General features: G+C 41.2%; 2 protein-coding genes across 3 annotated transcripts in view; one reads left to right on the top strand and one right to left on the bottom strand.

Annotated features, from left to right (window-relative positions):
- Positions 1-46: 46 nt before the first annotated feature.
- On the bottom strand, positions 47-14,842 carry LOC139583100 (transmembrane protein 242-like). The gene is made up of 6 exons (XM_071413851.1): positions 14,728-14,842; positions 11,470-11,529; positions 7,890-8,004; positions 7,577-7,677; positions 1,457-1,594; positions 47-1,300 (listed from the first exon to the last, which is right to left on the bottom strand). Exons 1-6 carry the CDS (start codon positions 14,740-14,742, stop codon positions 1,175-1,177), a joined length of 555 nt encoding a protein of 184 aa, XP_071269952.1. The 5' UTR covers positions 14,743-14,842; the 3' UTR covers positions 47-1,174.
- A 59-nt stretch (positions 14,843-14,901) lies between these two features.
- Positions 14,902-18,347, top strand: part of LOC139583099 (palmitoyltransferase ZDHHC14-like) — a 52,208-nt gene continuing 48,762 nt past the window's right edge. For both annotated transcript variants that reach the window (XM_071413849.1, XM_071413850.1), the window contains exon 1: positions 14,902-15,146. In XM_071413849.1, the coding sequence (XP_071269950.1) occupies positions 14,902-15,146 (245 nt within the window). The remainder of the gene's footprint in view (positions 15,147-18,347) is intronic.

Consider the following 18,347-nt stretch of genomic DNA (forward strand, 5'->3'; position numbering starts at 1 on the left):
CTCATTTGTCCAGAGATTGTAAACTGGAGAATCGTGACAGAATGAATATGGCCAAACGTTTTTAATTCACTTCCATTGTCCAAGAGTTGCAGAATCTCCTCCACAAAGGATCACAACCAACCACGTAAAGAAATGCATGCATTCTTGACTAAGTCGCTTTGGATAAAAGCGTCTGCTAAATGGCATGTTCTGTTACATAACTGCAGATAAGTACAGTAGTTTATTTAGCATAGCGGGCAAGGAATGAGCATATGCACGACAGAAATAACATCAATGAAGTCCTCATACACGGAGAAGTGTCAGTTCAGCTGTAACCATACACCGTGCTCCAAGTTACAGCTGTGGCATCAAATGTTTGCATGACGCGCTCTTTCAACTTTGTGTGTGAAAACATCAGGGGCGGCAGTCACAAGCACATTTAGGATGACGCACACGTATTTCTACGGCTAGCCAGGACAGTTTAAAATAGTTCAGGTCTGTTCTCGCTTTGATACTTGTCTTTCATGGGAATAGCTGACGGCAAACACTTAAATCGGTGTTACATTGGATGATGGTTCAATCTGTTTTAAGTGAAACCAGGCAGGTGCCTCGCCTTCACAAACACATTTAGCTTTTTTAGTTTCATAGAACAAAAATAGAAGTGTCAATTATATCATGATGGCCTATGAAGAAATGCAAACATCCACAGAGATTACTTTTTCAATCTTTTGGCCTTAATTTGAGTTCTGTTCACCATGCTTGGAATACAATATTAGAAAGCAGTTGCTGCCTAGGAATACTGTGCTGGTCTGTTTGTGCTATCATGTTAAGTTGTCACTCATTGGCATGACAAAAACATTTTGTTTGACAACGAGCAATGGAGTTGGCAAGAGCACACAGACTGGCACTAAGCCTAACTCCTATACTAGTACAAGACAGTCCTGCGATCTTAATATTTAAGATTATCCAAGGGAGCTTAACCATGATGCCTCAACCCAGTAGTTTAGTTCATGATTTCTCTTCCACACAAGGAGTACACTTCAGATGAGCATCGGTGAATGAGCCCAGTAAGTACAGCCAGTGGATGTCAAGCTCCTTTCCTTCTCAACACAGTGACCAGCAGCCCATGCCACAGTAATTGTTGTTTAAATCACAGTGGTTTATTAAGGCTGCCCTGAACCAGACAGGGAGAATGTCAGCTAGATCGGCTGTTCTCTTTCGACTTGAAGATGGAGTCCCATTCCTCCGAGTTGGCCGGTCCTTCCTCGGTTTTGGGAATAGCTGGGAAAACAGACTGCATCGTCTGCCTGAACTCTGTTAGCTGTGAAGATGAAGTGGAGGTTTGTTGAGCAGTACATGCATGGACTTTATTTGTTGTACATCTACTGAGTGTTAGTTAAAAGGTTAGTCTTTCATGCTTTTCCGATGGAATGATAAGGGCAAGACAATGAGATGGTTTGAGTTGATTAATACGTACACTATGGACCCCCATGGCTTTCCAGACTGCGACACCGAGCAGGCCCACTCCACACCAGGCGTAGAGAGAGCCCCACCCCAGGGCACGGAGAGCCAGGGACGCCCCAGTCTCCGGTACTGCAGCAGTGGCCATTGTTCCCTTGAGAGAACACATACATACACACTTGAGGTCACATTGAGGTACACGAGTTGCTCTACACATGGTTCCAAACTTAAGGTTACTTTCGTAACCCCGGTTCTCTGATGAGTGAGCTTTATCACCAACTCGAAGGACCTATCAAAAGCGTCTGTTGGAGACAGATGGGTAGAATGGCACTTCCTTATAAGGAGCCTCTCTCCCACTGCCTTCTGGTCATGTTTCTCTTCCTCACGCTCTTGCGACCAGGGGAATGCGGTGCTACATCTCACTCATTATCAGAGAACCGGAGTTACTTGTTTCAGTGTATCACTATGGGGATATGGCTGCAAAACATGCTCTTCGAAGCCTGGGTAGTCCCAACCCTCAGACGCCGAAACAGGGAGTATGCACCAAGAAGGAGCAGAAACCACCCGTCTGGGGGAGTCCAATACATAGCTCACAAAATCTCAGTTTAATGAGGTCCCAAAAACAGTACCCAATAGGTTAACTCCTATAGGAGAGTGCCCTTGCAGTCACTCGTCATTATAAAACAATACATGATCTGGCAGGATAGAGTCGAAGAGAAAAGGACCAACCCTCTTTCGAGTGTAGTTGCCCAATGAACGAAGAGCACAACGCCCTTGCCTGAGATCTCGTTCAATCCAAGTAGACGCGCAATGCGGGTACTGGACAACGGCGGGGCCGTCCTTCTGGGGAAGGCGACAGGCGAAAGCCACAGACTATGGTGCGACAATGAGAATGTCGATAGGGGCCAGCGGATGGGGTTAGGTACATTAACCTGGAAACCCTCTGTGCAGACTGCGGGCGCAAACAGTTGCTGGTGGAGTTCAGTCTGCTTAGGGTTACGCCACGGCAGTAAAGCGAAAGACTGAGGAATATTGCATCTCAGCGGCTAGTACCAGCACAATAGACAGGTCCCAGGACTAGCTAAAGACTTAGACTGGGCGTAAGCGACAGTGGATAAACTGTACAACTGTCAGGGACTTGGCAGGCCGAGAAAGCGGCTAGAGGACATTAACAATGACGACACCTTCACTCCATCCCAAAAAGTCCTGCGAGGCGCATTGGACCATGGAAAACAGAGTGTAATAAGGAACAATCTGTTTAGGCATACCACTTCTCCAAGAAAAACTGTAAAAAGCAAAGGAATAAACATTTTGGCCTAAATGCAAAGCTTTATGCTTGGGGCAAACACCCCATCCCTGAGTAACTGCCTCCTTATTTTCAAGCATGATGGTGGCTGCCTCATGGTATGCTAGACATCGTCAAAGACTGGGGAGTTCTTCAGGATAAAAATAAACGGGATGGAAATAAGAACAGGCAAAATCCAAGAGGAAAACCAGCTTCAGACTGCTTTAAAGCAGACACAGGGAGAGGACTTCACCTTTCAGCAGGACAATAACCTACACTGGTTGCTTACCAAGAAGACAGTGAATGTTCCTGAGATTTTAAATCCGCTTTAAAATCTATGGGAAGACTTAAATTGCTGTCTAGCCATGATACCCAACACCATGACAGAGCTTGAAGAACAAATTTTTAAAAATTGTTCAAAGCTCTTAGAAGACTCACAGCCCTAATTGCTGCCAAAAGGTGTTTCTAACATGGGGTGAATTCTTAGCTAATCAAGGTATATTAGTATTTTATTTTCATTAATTTAAAAAACGATATCCACATTTTTATTCCACTTCGACAGTATTTTGTGTAGATAAAAAAAAAAAAACTTTGTAACAACATCAAAAGGGGGTGAATACTTATGATACCCACTGTACATGAGTTGATCTACACATGGGCCCAAAGTGAGCAGGAAACAACATTTTAAAGAGGTGAAAACTGTTAGCCACCCTGCGAATGGGATTTTATCTAACTGAAAGAGAAACTCTAAACCTACCCTGGAAGAGGAGCTGTATTTCAAGGTTACGTCTCAAATAGCACCCTATTCCTTATATAGTGCACTACCTTTAACCAGGCTTCTGGTCAAAAGTAGTGCACTATGTAGGGAAAAGTGTACCATTTGGGATGCATCCTAAGACTGAAGAAGCTGTTTAGAAAACAGATGCAGTCACTAATATTATTACCTCAATGTAATTATTGTCCATGTGGCCTGCTCATTAGATGAGCTATTATTAGAGTTTGGCGAGACTCACTGTAGCTCTTCCTAGATGGTTAAAAGGCTGTCTGAAGAGATTTGATTTGGTGTAGGCTAGTCAGTGTCCATCAACATCAGCTGCCTATCCCTAGTGTTGCATATAATGTTACCAACTGTCTTATTTTACGTCTGATTCTTTACGAGTTGTTTTGCTCTGATGGGTATGAGCGGTCTTGTGAGTGTGCTACAAACATGTCTTATGGAGTTAGTTCGCAAATTAGTGACCACTCTCCTCAAAACCAGCCATAAGTCATAACAGCATGAAATCTACATATGCGAGTTGCCAGATTCATGTGCGAGATACCAGAGACAGCCCTGGTTCCATGATAAACAAGCCTTGGTATCTGCTCTTTACAGTGCCGCCATTAACATAACAGTGACATGTTAACCGTCTAGCAATCTCGGCAGGTCCTGGACAATCTCTACAGTCCATCTCTGCTCTGTTCTCTGTGAAAGAAGCACTCCAGCCAGCCACTGTGACCTCACAACCACATACCTCTCACAAAGCACTAAATCTAATTTGACCACTTTACAAGGCATATTTGGCTGAGATTGATGTCTACAAAGATGGCCCTATGGGCTTAAAAATAGACTTAAAAATCCAACAAAGGTACCACTATGCTGCTGGGCCAAGTATATCCTCAGAACTTGTGACTGTCCCAAATGGCACCCTATTCCCGAAATAGTGCACTACTTTGTCCAGAGCCCTGGGCCTGTATTCACAAAGCATCTCAGAAAAGTTCCTAGGAATCCTGTTAAAGCCTGTTTTAAGACAACAACAAAAATCTCTCAGCTCAAAGTAAAGTTTCTCAGCTGGTAATCAGACAGTTTGAGGTACCACAAAGGAAAGATCGTGATTGGTTATTCCCCATAATTTGCAACAATCACGATGAGGCATCGCCAGCTGTGAACTCTATAGACCCCTTTCCAGTACACAACACACTGACGCGCGCGACTCTTGCTGGCAGTAAGAAAGCCATCTCCACCCATTCAACATAGCCTAGATTTACATTTCTTTACTTAAACAAAATAACTTTTGAGTTCTCATACACTTACAAATGATGTTTAGATTTCTGCTTTAAGTCGCTAAGATTATATTTGTTTGTGATCTTTGCAAAATAACTATTTTGGATGTAGCAATTGTTAGCTAGAATGCTAACGCTCATTGATATAGGCTGTATCAAAAGCTAGCCAAAGAGATTTTACTGGTTGAAGTTGAAGTGTTTAAGTATATAATGCAGTTGATTTGCGGTGATGACACAAACATTATATTAAGCAGGACTAGGGCGGTCACAAAATTGTCAGCCAATGATTGTCAGGCAAATAACTTTTGGTCTCACGGTAATTGACCGTTAATTAACAAACACATTTAGCATCTCCTGGCTTCGACACAAGCCACTGATGCGGACCTTTGGAACATCTACATTTTAAAAAGTCTAACAAATCCATGTAATATAACCTACACCTTCACAATAAATCCATGCTTTATTTTAGACAAGTTTAAAGAGGCATGATATGAAGAAAATGTAATCTATTTCAGAAGAATAGCATACTGAGTTGTCCTTATGTTAGGTCCTGATGTGGCTATGCCAAATGGCTGTGGGCTACACTAGTTCATTTAGCAGACAAAATTGGCTTAGAATTCCGTGCCATTATTTTAAAGTATAAAGAATAAATTGAACAAAGCTGAATGAAAGGATATGTTCTCCAAACGATTTGAGGGAGTGCGCACACGCAGCTACTCTGAGCGGTTAACAAATAAATAGGTACTCCTATATGCTTAATTTAGAGTTATTAATGTAACTTTAGTTGGGCTATATGTTTGGATTTTTAATACCTTGTAAGGCTGCATGATGAGACTAATGATGATTTGAAAAAAACTTGCTTGAAAGGCATGAGCTCTGCTTTGTTTTTTTGAGAAGGCTGTAAATATTTCAATAGTCTCTCATTCACAACTTGACAAGCATGTGATAATGCCTTGAATTTTACGGCGGCATCCCCTTTGTGGCTGTAATGCTCAATTTAGAGTGGACCATCATCATGCACCCGTCTCGAAACAGGGGCAGTGGGGAAAAAATACATGTCATCTATGCATTTAAATAGCGAATGGAGTACGCTTTTCCTGTGGGTTATTTTCATGCCAGCCAGGTTGGTTATACTCCTGTTGTAAAGATAAACAATGTGCTTAATATTAGGAAATTTGATAAATAAATAAAATAAATATAGTAGGCCTAGTCTATAGAAAGCTAATGGGACCCTCTTTTTAGTAGAGGCCATCACTCTGTTCTCACCCAATTGCATAGCCTATAGAAATGTTGCGCAACATGAGCTCATGAAGTGTTTGATTAGATTTTCGATTACATTTGCATTGATGTCAGGTGATTAGAGGGACAATAGAGTGCCGAGTACCAGGCAGTTAGCAAGTTTGGTAGGCTACTAATGATCAGCAGCAGCATCAGAGCTTGGAGAAGCCTAATTACCGTGACTAAACGGTCACGTGGAATTTGACTGCCTTCATGACTCGTGACCGCCGGTGTGGCGATAATTTGGTCACAGCAACAGCCCTAAGCAGGACATTCATACGAGCTTTAAAATCCAATTGTAATCCAAAATTAGTGTGAAATGCACTCATAAGCAACATGTAAATGGAGCCTTGTTTTGCTGGCGTTCTGTAAGAACTCCCTCCCCCTTGTTCTGCCACCAACTTGAGTGCATCGCCCTAGTGTGGAAATCTTTGCAAACACAGAAAGGGGTCTATACAGCATGCTTCAGACCACGACAGTGAATGTGAGCATACATCAAATGTTGTAATGGTAAAACTTTGTGTAAAATTTTTGCCTGACAGGATCTTAATTATGGCCATGCATAGCCTTTTTTAAAATCACATGTTTATGGTTGTTAAAAGTGTAATTTGCACAATATTACCGTTATCAACACACTCATCGTCACTCCCGTTTAACAACTAAATTGCTTTAGCACGGTAGGCATCAAGTCACTTGCCGATAATGTTGCATACAACGTTGACAGGCCATCATTTTTATCGAACACTATCAAAGTTAACATAAGCACAATAGATGCCTTCAATTGCACAATTTATAGGCATGCCCAATTAAGAGATATTTTTAACAACGTGATGTTGCATTCCAAATGGATAACTTGAAATAACATGATCTAGGTAATTAAATAATCCAAAGAAAATCATGTATTTATTAGCCTAGTGGTTATAAGTATTTAGGCATGTCATGTAAAATATGTCTTGTGAAATTTTCAAGAGATACTACTGTTACATGTAAGTCTAGATTATTTATGGATTGATAAAATATTAACTCAAAAGCAATTGCCTGTGACAGGAACCACTGACTCACTGCAATTTTCTATTATCAAGACACCTTCTGGTAAACTAACTGGTTAGGACAGCTTATTGAGTGTCCTAAATACTGTAACTGTTCGATTCCCCAAGCAGACTAGGTGAAAGATCTGTTGATGTGCCCTTGAGCAAGGCATTTAACCCTGATTGCTCCTGTAAGTCACCCTGGATAAGAGTGTCTGCTAAATTACCAAAATGTAAACATTATCCCACCAATGTAGAAATGTTGTAGGAACAGCAGTTACAGGGTAAGCACACTTGCTACCAATTGTGCTGTGCCATAAAGATACAGTTGTGTTTGCCTTGCATACATGGAGGTCATGGAATGCAATTAATGCCATACATTTCAGACATTGTCATTATGTAGCCCAGCCCTATATAATATCACTTCGTCATGGGTCAAGGCTAACATGAATGTAACTTAACCTGTATGTAATGGAATGCTGTAGCTATATCAAATCATAGCTACCTTGCTAAACCAGCCTGGACTCTTTTTCTTGGCCAAGGCTAACGTGGAGCCGAATCCTGCTATCATCCCAGCAGATGCGACAGTCGTCAGGAAAGCTGCACCTGAAAAAGGTTGATGGGACGTTGGTTATGGGTCTCAAAAAATTATCAGGTGAGTAATAATCAACTATACTAGCTACTGTACTAGCTAGCCAATAATTCAATCATTTGCAGTGAGTCTGTCAGGGTCAAGCTAATGTAGCTAACAGCAGCAATACAAAAACCGAATTATCTGTGCAAACAGTGAAACAATTGTTAAATAAGCAGTCGCTTGCCTTTCATTAGCTGTAGTTTGTCGTCGTTATCTGTCACAATTGCAGTAGTGACATTCAAACTCGTGTTTTCTTTCTCAGCTGTCATTTTGTAAAAAGGCAAGCCTCTGTCCGTCACCTAAAGAATTCCGGTGGAAACATGCTAGGAACATTTAATTCGTTTTCAACAATCTGTCTTGAAAGTCTAAGCCATTTTAGGGCTACCGAATCAATACATCGTAGTATAATGATTCAGTACTGTGCATTTGAACATGGGAATGTATATTTCCATTTGAGAGTTAAATACAAATACGGGTACAACGATTCCCATGGCACTACGTCAGCGGTGTAAAGTACTTAAGTAAAAAATACTTTAAAGTACTACTTAAGTAGTTTTTTGGGGTATTTACACTTTGCTTTACTATTTATATTTTTGTTAACTTTTGCTTCACTACATTCCTAAAGAAAATAAATGTACTATTTACGCCATACATTAACACCCAAAAGTACTCATTACATTTACAATGCTTAGCAGAACAGGAAAATTGTCAAATTCACGGATTTAATCACGAGAACATCCCTGGTCATCCCTAACAGTTACTCCCTCTGACCGGTCTGACTCACTTAAAACAAATGCTTCGTTTGTAAATATGTCTGAGTGTTAGAGCGTGCCCCTGGCTCTACGTAAATAAATACAAAACAAGAAAATGGTGCCGTCTCAGTGTCTTAATGTAAGAAATTTGAAAGTATTTATACTTTTACTTTTGATTCTTAAGTACATTTTATATTTAAAACCAAATACTTTTAGACTTCTACTCAAGTAGTATTTTACTGGGTGACTTTCACTTTTGCTTGAGTCATTTTCTATTAAGGTATCTTTACTTTTACTCAAGTATCACGATTGGGTACTTATTCCACCACTGCACTACTTGCGTGCGCTCGTATCTATCCACTAACGTGTGCGCACATGTGTTTGTTGGAGCTGCATTACATTATAGGCAGCGGCATCCTGAGGCTGGGCGGGCTGTCCTTTTAGTGATACAAATGTCCCAGCTTTCAAACCATGAACACAAAAATGCGCTCCACAAGAAACTATGATATTGTACCATAATAATTGGGAGGATGTGAGATGTATCAAAGCATCCTGCTGGACACGGCTAACCCACTACCTGTAGCGTCTATTCATGAAAGTGCAGTATTATGCTTTATGTACCCCCTAACAGTTTGTGGGCACCGTTTGTCGCCATTATAGTGCAATTAATGTATGGTTTAGTGTTGTGTAGTGTAGTGGCTTTGCTGGCATGCATCCCACTGGTTTTGGAAACCATAAGGAATGTATACTTCTTATCAGCAATAAGTCATTTTCAAAAACAAAAGGTTAAATTAAAGATGCAGTCCGGGATCTTAAGCAATTACAAATTCGAATCATATTGTATGAATTGGAATTCGTAACAAATATAAATTGCCACCCCCCCTCCCAAATATAAATATATATAAACTCAGCAAAAAAAGAAACGTCCTTTCACTGTCAACTGCGTTTATTTTCAGCAAACTTAACATGTGTAAATATTTGTATAAACATAACAAGATTCTACAACTGAGACGTAAACTGAACAAGTTCCACAGACATGTGACCAACAGAAATGGAATAATGTGTCCCTGAACAAAGGGGGGTCAACATCAAAAGTAACAGTCAGTATCTGGTGTGGCCACCAGCTGCATTAAGTACTGCAGTGCATCTCCTCCTCATGGACTGCACCAGATTAGCCAGTTCTTGCTGTGAGATGTTACCCCACTCTTCCACCAAGGCACCTGCAAGTTCCCGGACATTTCTGGGGGGAATGGCCCTAGCCCTCACCCTCCGATCAAACAGGTCCCAGACGTGCTCAATGGGATTGAGATCCGGGCTCTTCACTGGCCATGGCAGAACACTGACATTCCTGTCTTGCAGAAAATCACGCACAGAACGAGCAGTATGGCTGGTGGCATTGTCATGCTGGAGGGTCATGTCAGGATGAGCCTGCAGGAAGGGTACCACATGAGGGAGGAGGATGTCTTCCCTGTAACGCACAGCGTTGAGATTGCCTGCAATGACAACAAGCTCAGTCCGATGCCGCTGTGACCCACCGCCCCAGACCATGACTGACCCTCGGTGTAACGCTCATTCCTTCGACGATAAACGCAAATCCGACCATCACCCCTGGTGAGACAAAACCAGTCATTAAAGAGCACTTTTTGCCAGTCCTATCTGGTCCAGCGACGGTGTGTTTGTGCCCATAGGCGACTTTGTTGCCGGTGATGTCTGGTGAGGACCTGCCGTACAACAGGCCTACAAGCCCTCAGTCCAGCATCTCTCAGCATATTGCGGACAGTCTGAGCACTGATGTTGTTGTTGCCATCCTGTACCTGTCCCGCAGGTGTGATGTTCGGATGTACTGATCCTGTGCAGGTGTTGTTACATGTGGTCTGCCACTGCGAGGACGATCAGCTCTCCGTCCTGTCTCCCTGTAGCACTGTCTTAGGCGTCTCATAGTACGGACATTGCAATTTATTGCCCTGGCCACATCTGCAGTCCTCAAGCCTCCTTGCAGCATGTTTAAGGCACATTCACGCATATGAGCAGGGACCCTGGGCATCTTTCTTTTGGTGTTTTTCAGAGTCAGTAGAAAGGCCTCTTTAGTGTCCTAAGTTTTCACAACTGTGACCATAATTGCCTACCGTCTGTAAGCTGTTAGTGTCTTAATGACCGTTCCACAGGTGCATGTTCATTAATTGTTTATGGTTCATTGAACAAGCATGGGAAAGAGTGTTTAAACTCTTTACAATGAAGATATTTTGATTTTTACGAATTATCTTTGAAAGACATGGTCCTGAAAAAGGGATGTTTCTTTTTTTGCTGAGTTATATATATTTTTATTTTTATTTTTTATTATTATTTTTTATTTTTGCAAGACAGAGCTAATAAGCATAACGCAAGGAAGTGTAGCGAAAGTGTAGTTCGTAGGCTGGAGGCACACATAGCCTTATGGATCTGTGCAAACCTACTAGAGTAAGTGTATCTTTTTAGTATGAAAGATTGTTTCTGATAAGTTCCATGTTTTGTAAACCCTATTCCAAGTGATTTTCTGCCAGGTCTCATAGATTACACGTAACATAGTAAACGTAAATCCGGGGAATGTAAATCCGTAACTCCAGGATTCTCAAATTAGTATGTTATGTTTGGTATGGTAACATAAGACAGGTTACTTAAGGCAAAAATGAAAGGAGGGTGGTTGGTCGGGGTGGATGAGTAGGAATATAACGCAAACTTCTATCAACCCGATGGTTGCATGTTTAAGTCTCATCTAGGACAACTTTAGCATTTTAGCTAATTAGCAACGTTGCAACTACTTGCTACTTTTTACCTACTTTGCAACTACTTAGCATGTTAGCTAACCCTTCCCCTAACCTTAAAACCCCTTGCCTAGTTAACATTAGCCACCTAGCTAACGTAAGTCACAACAAATTGTAATTCGTAACATATACGAATTGTAATTCGTAAAATATCATATGAAATGGTTGATGGACATCCACAAATGAAACATACGAAACATATTCTTCCGACCTTAACACAAGACCTCATCTTGGTGTAACGGTTAAGGTGTTGGCTTGACAGTCGCTGGACCTGGGTTTCAAATAAAAATGTAAAATCAAATAAAATGTTATTTGTCACATGCGCCGAATACAACAGTGAAATGCTTACTTACAAGCCCTTAATGCAGTTTAAGAAAAAAATTAAAAAGGTAAGTGATTAAAAAAAATCATTAAAGAGCAGCAGTAAATAACAATAGCAGGACTATATTTTTATAATTGTTTTTATTTTACCTTTATTTAACTAGGCAAGTCAGTTAAGAACAAAATCTTATTTTCAATGACGGCCTAGGAACAACGGTGGGTTAACTGCCTTGTTCAGGGGCAGAACGACAGATGTTTACCTTGTCGGCCCTGAACAAGGCATTTAACCCACTGTTCCTAGACCGTCATTGTAAATAAGAATTTGTTCTTAACTGACTTGCCAAGTTAAATAAAGCTAAAATTAAATTTAAAATAAAATAAAAACATTGGCAGCAGTCGTTATAATCATGTATTGCTACCACTGTATCAAAGGTATTATTTAAGTGAGTTTCAGATATAGTCAGAATATGAATGTCATCTGTTACAAGCAAGTTATTGACTTCATGGACCTTGTTTCTCAGGCTGCATATGTTAATATGAACTATTTTAAGCATTTTTCTGGGTTGCTTGATTGTTTTTAATGCTTTACTGGGAAGCTCATCAGAAGTAGACTTGCTCATATTATTTATATTGGAGCTGATTGTGCAGCTCACCCTGCACTAAGTGGTCTTCCTACTAGGGCACACCACCTCAGTGCCAACAGTGTAACTCTGGTTCATAGGTTCATGATTACTGCATACAATAGCTGTAGGATAAACAGAGGTATTCGGTGCAATTAGGGTCAGTCGGAAGCAGCCTTGTGATGTCTTGATAATGCTGAAGCTTTAGCATCAACCTTTAAAGTCGCTTCGGGACAGACAGAAGAGGTTTTTTGAAGATAACCTCAAGCGGCTTGTGATCAGTGTGCACCGTGATAAAGTCCCCACCATGAAGGTATTGATCAAAACGGTCACAGGCGAACACTATGGCTAGGCACTCCTTTTCAATTTGGGAATATCCTTGCTCCGTGGGTCTCAATGTCCTTGAAGCAAATGCAATGGGCTGCCCCTTCTGCAGGAGCGCTAGGCCTTTGTCACTTGCATCACATTGTAGGGTCACTTCTTCAGAGAGGTCATAGTACCTCAGTATTGGTTGGTTGCTTACCAATTTCTTAATTTGCTCCAATGCATCATCACGTTGAGGAAGCCATGCCCGCAGCACATTCTTTATTGGTCAGCCAACCCAATGGCTCACATACGTCAGACATAGGAGGTAAGAATTTGGCTAAGTAATTTACAAAACCAAGCAGTCGCTGCAATGCTTTTGCGTCTGTAGGTGGCGGCATTTGCTGTACTGCCTCCACCTTCTTGGAGTCTGGCTTCAGGCCTTAAGCTGTCAAAATGTGTCCCATGTATTTAATACTTGTGAACCTGAGCTTAACTTTGTCTTTATCTGCACACTTTAGGAAACTTGTTCTTTTTTCCACAGAATTTGCATACAACCCCATGTGCTGGGCATTTGGCTCTTGCGTGTGCTGATCCATAGTACATGCACCCATCTTTAGTATTTTTCCATCTTGCATCACTGTCTGAGGAATGTTTCCATTTTTTTATCAACATGGTCTCTGTATTTGTTCTGAGTGGCATAATTGACAGATTCTGCTTGTTCAGGGACCGTGTTCATCTTTTTTAAATTGGATCTGCGTCTGTTCGCTTGCTTTGCATATATCTATGGCTTTAGACGGCGTAAGTTGTGGTTCGCGCAGCATACTTGCTCGTACTCTGTTATCTTTACACCTAATCACAAGTCTGTCTCTGATCATTTTGTCTGTCATTGATTCTAAATAACGTGAATCAGACAATTGACGCAGCCTCACAACATATTTACCAGGCGTCTCTGCTTGAGTTTGTTCACGTGTTAAAAATAAATCTTTCATAAATCACATTACGAGTGGGTTCAAAATGTCTTTGTAAAACGTCAAGGATATTCTTTGAAGCATATGGCACTCTCTTCCAATAATACTAAGCAGTGTTGCCACTCGCACATGCAGGTCTTTTTTTTAATCAGGTCTTTTTTTTTTTATCTAAGCCCGTAGTGATTTCATAATTCTCCCACTGATCACGGAAAAACAATTTGACTGAGAGACATTGCAGGCTCTCTGTCCTCGCTCAGCTGTCCCACTTGCGTTTATTCGACAGAGATTACATTGTCCACATACCTTATCCTATTTTCCATATTCATACCACTTCTGACACCATGTTATTATGTATATGGTAATAACTCATGTCGGAGAGTGTGGTAAAATGCTAGCATAATCCTTTACTCAGGTATTATAAATTACAGGTCACACATCCTAATCAGATACTCATAATGCACCTGTTTATATATCCTAGATAGGTGCCCCACTAGCGCCATCTCTGGGTTGGCATTATGCCCATTATCTTAACAACTATGTTACCTCTACCAGCGACAACAATTAACGTTTACTATGTTACCTCTACCAGCTGAGTCCAGGTTGGATTATTGATGTTTCTACATGTTGAAACAGAGCTTCGGGATTGTAGTTTACATGGTCCCATCAGTAAAGGGTGTTTATAGCTGAGAACCTTTGTGATTTGCATAATGCCTTGTTTAATGCCTTGGGTTCTCGAGAGCAAGGGCACGACGTTATTGCGCTGGCGGCTTGCGAGAAATGCCGTGCCACCACTTCTAGGAAATCTAATCGGCGCTATTCTGCAGTAAAATCCTCGTCTTTCATTTGTCGGATATCCTCGTTGGAGAATTGCATTTTTCTACACTTTGAGTGGCTAAAAGCATGTGAAAAGCATTCTTCTCTTTTTAAGGACACTCGAAGGACGTTTTATGACTGGGTTTCTTCTCGCTCCCTCTCCAGATTTGTGATTTGCATTGTGTTTACATAAGTCTGGCCACTTGACAGTAACATCGGTCGCCTAGGGTGGCTACAGACAGTTCGTTTTTTTTTTTTTTTACACAATGGAAGTATTATTCAAACAGTTGAGGCAATGATGTTTCTTTTCTCAGACAAAGTGGCATATCTGATCAAATTCAGGAGGATGCAAGGCCGAAAAGGAAACGTAATTTAAAAAGTAGGCTATGTTTTATTATTTGAATAAACGATCATCATGATGTTTATTCTTATCCCACTAACCTTAGTACTGGACATTTATTGTTCAGTAACGGAACTTTTCTTGCTCTGACAGCATTGCATCACCCCTGTGGCAAAGGAGTATCTCTGGAACAAGCACGGAGCACATCTTTACCCCACATTTATCAGCTGCCCCATTGATTCTTTGTATTGTTGTAAAAGGTGCACTATTTACAGATGTATGTCGGACTTGATGAGCCCGTGCGGGAATGCCAGTATAATCAGATCTGCACGCGCAACTCGTTACCTATGGAGACCTTAGGACACAAAAAGAAGAAGATTCCCCGAAGGAAGTGGCAGGTCTTTCCCGGTCGAAATAGATTCTACTGTAATGGAAGGGTCATGATGGCGAGGCAGACCGGGGTCTTCTACCTAACCCTAGTCCTCATCATGGTCACCAGCGGGCTTTTCTTCGCGTTCGAGTAAGTTTAAATTACACACTACAGTTGCTCATGCAAGACCTTAACGTAATTCACTGGTGATGCACTGAGCACATTTGTGAGCAAGGGGTGGGCTATGTAACCGCAGTCAATTTGTTTTTAATTTCGATATTCGGAGTTCATTCGTCAATAGCTCTCAGACGCAAGGTCCTATGATGGTTATAATGATATAACTAGAATCAGATGATGGCAGAGAGCAAGGTACACCATTTGTTTTTACCGATGGTCGAACTCTTCCATTAACAGAGCCGAAATATGCCATTTCTGGCGCTCAGGTGCTTTAGGGACCGTCGTAAAAGTGCAATATTGGTTGCATTCCCATTCAAGAGGGTTAGCCCTATATCAACATTACACATTGCATAGTGCCTCGAGTCGCTAAAGGGCCCAAAATGTTTATTAGTTACCTCTAACTACTAAGGGTGCTATATTCTATCTATCTATCTACAAAGATACCAGGTGAAATGTGAAATTCAGATGTAAAGCCACATAATGTGAGATCACTGACCCCCCCCCCACCCATCCATGCTACATTCATTGGAGTTCCAGTTAACCACCCGGATTTTTACCTGAACTTTTCCTGATATTTTCAATAGCTCACTGTCCATATGAGTTACAGATATACAGACAAGTGTGTTGGGTTCCTTGATCTCTTATCAAATGTACACCTCACAATTGATTTTCCAAAAATGTTCGCCTAGTACATCTGTGGTTATTAATTAACGTACAGATCTAATTTACAATAGCTTCCAGTCCAAATGACATACAGTGCCTTCGGAAAGTATTCAGACCCCTTGACCTTTTCCACATTTTCTTACGTTACAGCCTTATTCTAAAATGGATCAAATAAAATAAAAATCTGCAGCAATCTACAAACTATACCCCATAATGACAAAGCAAAAACTGTTTTTTAGATTTTTTTCAAATATATTAAAAATAAAAACAGAAATACCTTATTTACATACAGTACCAGTGAAAAGTTTGGACACACCTACTAATTTTCTTTATTTTTACTATTTTCTACATTGTAGAATAATAGTGAAAACAATAAAACTATGGAATAACACATGGAATCATGTAGTAACCAAAAAAGTGTTAAACAAATCAAAATATATTTAAGATTTTAGATTCTTCAAAGTAGCCACCTTTTGCCTTGATGACAGCTTTGCACACTCTTGGCATTCTCTCAACCAGATTCACCTGGAATGCTTTTCCAACAGCATTGAGGGAGTTCTCACATATGCTGAGCACTTGTTGGCTGCTTTTCCTTCACCCTGCAGTCCAACTCATCCCAAACCATCTCAATTGGATTGAGGTCGGGTGATTGTGGAGGCCAGGTCATCTGATGCAGCACTCCATCACTCTCCTTCTTGGTAAAATAGCCCTTACACAGCCTGGAGGTGTGTTGGGTCATTGTCCTATTGAAAAACAAATGATAGTCCCACTAAGCGCAAACCAGATTGGATGGCGTATCGCTGCAGAATGCTGTGGTAGCCAAGCTGGTGAAGTGTGCATTGAATTCTAAACAAATCACAGACAGTGTCACCAGCAAAGCACCCCCACACCATCACACCTCCTCCTCCATGCTTCACGGTGGGAACCACACATGCGGAAATCATCCGTTCACCTACGCTGCGTCTCACAAAGACACGGCGGTTGGAACCAACAATCTCAAATTTGGACTCAGACCAAAGGACAGATTTCCACCGGTCATAATGTCTATTGCTCGTGTTTCTTGGCCCAAGCAAGTCTCTTCTTCTCATTTGGTGTCCTTTAGTAGTGTTTTTTTGTTGTTGCAGCAATTCGACCATGAAGGCCTTTTTCACACTGTCTCCTCTGAACAGTTGATGTTGAGATGTGTCTGTTACTTGAACTCTGAAACATTTATTTGGGCTGCAATTTCTGAAGCTGGTAACTCTAATGAACTTATCCTCTAAAGCAGAGGTAACTCTTGGTCTTCCTTTCCTGTGGCGGTCTTCATGAGAGCCAGTTTCATCATAGCGCTTGATGTTTTTTTGCGACTGAACTTGAAGAAACTTTAAAAGTTCTTGAAATTTTCCTGGATTGACTGACCTTCATGTCTTAAAGTAATGATGGGCTGTTTGCTTATTTGAGCTGCTCTTGCCATAATATGGACTTGGTCTTTTACCAAATAGGGCTGTCTTCTGTATACCACCCCTACATTGTCACAACACAACTGATTTGCTCAAACACATTAAGAAGGAAAGAAATTACACAAATTAACTTTTAACAAGCCACAACTGTTAATTGAAATGTATTCCTGGTGACTACCACATGAAACTGGTTGAGAGAATGCCAAGAATGTGGAAAGCTGTCATCAAGGCAAAGGGTGGCTACTTTGAAGAATCTGAAATATAAAATATGTTTTTATTTCTTTAACACCTTTTTGGTTACTACATGATTCCATATGTGTTATTTCATAATTTTGATGTATTCACTATTATCCTACAATGTTGAAAATTGTAAAAATAAAGAAAATCCCTGGAATGAGTAGGTGTGTCCAAACTTTTGACTGGTACTGTACGTATTCAGACCCTTTGCTGTGAGACTCGAAATTGAGGACAGGTGCATCCTGTTTCCATTGATCATCCTTGAGATGTTTCTACAACTTGATTGGAGTCCACCTGTGGTAAATTCAATTGATTGGACATGATTAGGAAAGGCACACACCTGTCTATATAAGTTCCCACAGTTGACAGTGCATGTCAGAGCAAAAACCAAGCCAGGATTGTGTCGAGGCACCGATCTGGGTAAGGGTACCAAAACATTTCTGCAGCATTGAAGGTCCCCAAGAACACAGGGGCCTCCATCATTCTTAATTGGAAGAAGTTTGGAACCACCAAGACTCTTCCTAGAGCCAGCCGGCCGACCAAACTGAGCAATCGGGGGAGGAGGGCCTGGGTCACAGAGGTGACCAAGAACCCAGTGGTCACTCTGACAAAGCTCCAGAGTTCTTCTGTGGAGATGGGAGAACCTTCCAGAAGGACAACCATCTCTGCAGCACTCCACCAATCAGGCCTTTATTGTAGAGTAGCCAGACGGAAGCCACTCCTCAGTAAAAGGCACATGACAGCCCGCTTGGAGTTTGCCAAAAGGCACCTAAAGACTCTCAGATCATAAGAAACAAGATTCTCTGGTCTGATGAAACCAAGATTGAACACTTTG

The sequence above is a fragment of the Salvelinus alpinus genome, chromosome 8, assembly GCF_045679555.1.
Source record: "Salvelinus alpinus chromosome 8, SLU_Salpinus.1, whole genome shotgun sequence".
In the NCBI taxonomy this organism is placed as follows: Eukaryota; Metazoa; Chordata; class Actinopteri; order Salmoniformes; family Salmonidae; genus Salvelinus; species Salvelinus alpinus.

Bases quoted from the DNA above. Each gene is read 5' to 3' on its own strand.
- LOC139583100 (XM_071413851.1), bottom strand. The intron at 8,005-11,469 runs GTCGGAAGAATA...GGAATTCTTTAG, and splicing joins AGATGAGGTCTTGTGTTAAG to GTGACGGACAGAGGCTTGCC. The intron at 1,301-1,456 runs GTACGTATTAAT...TCATCTTCACAG, and splicing joins AAGCCATGGGGGTCCATAGT to CTAACAGAGTTCAGGCAGAC.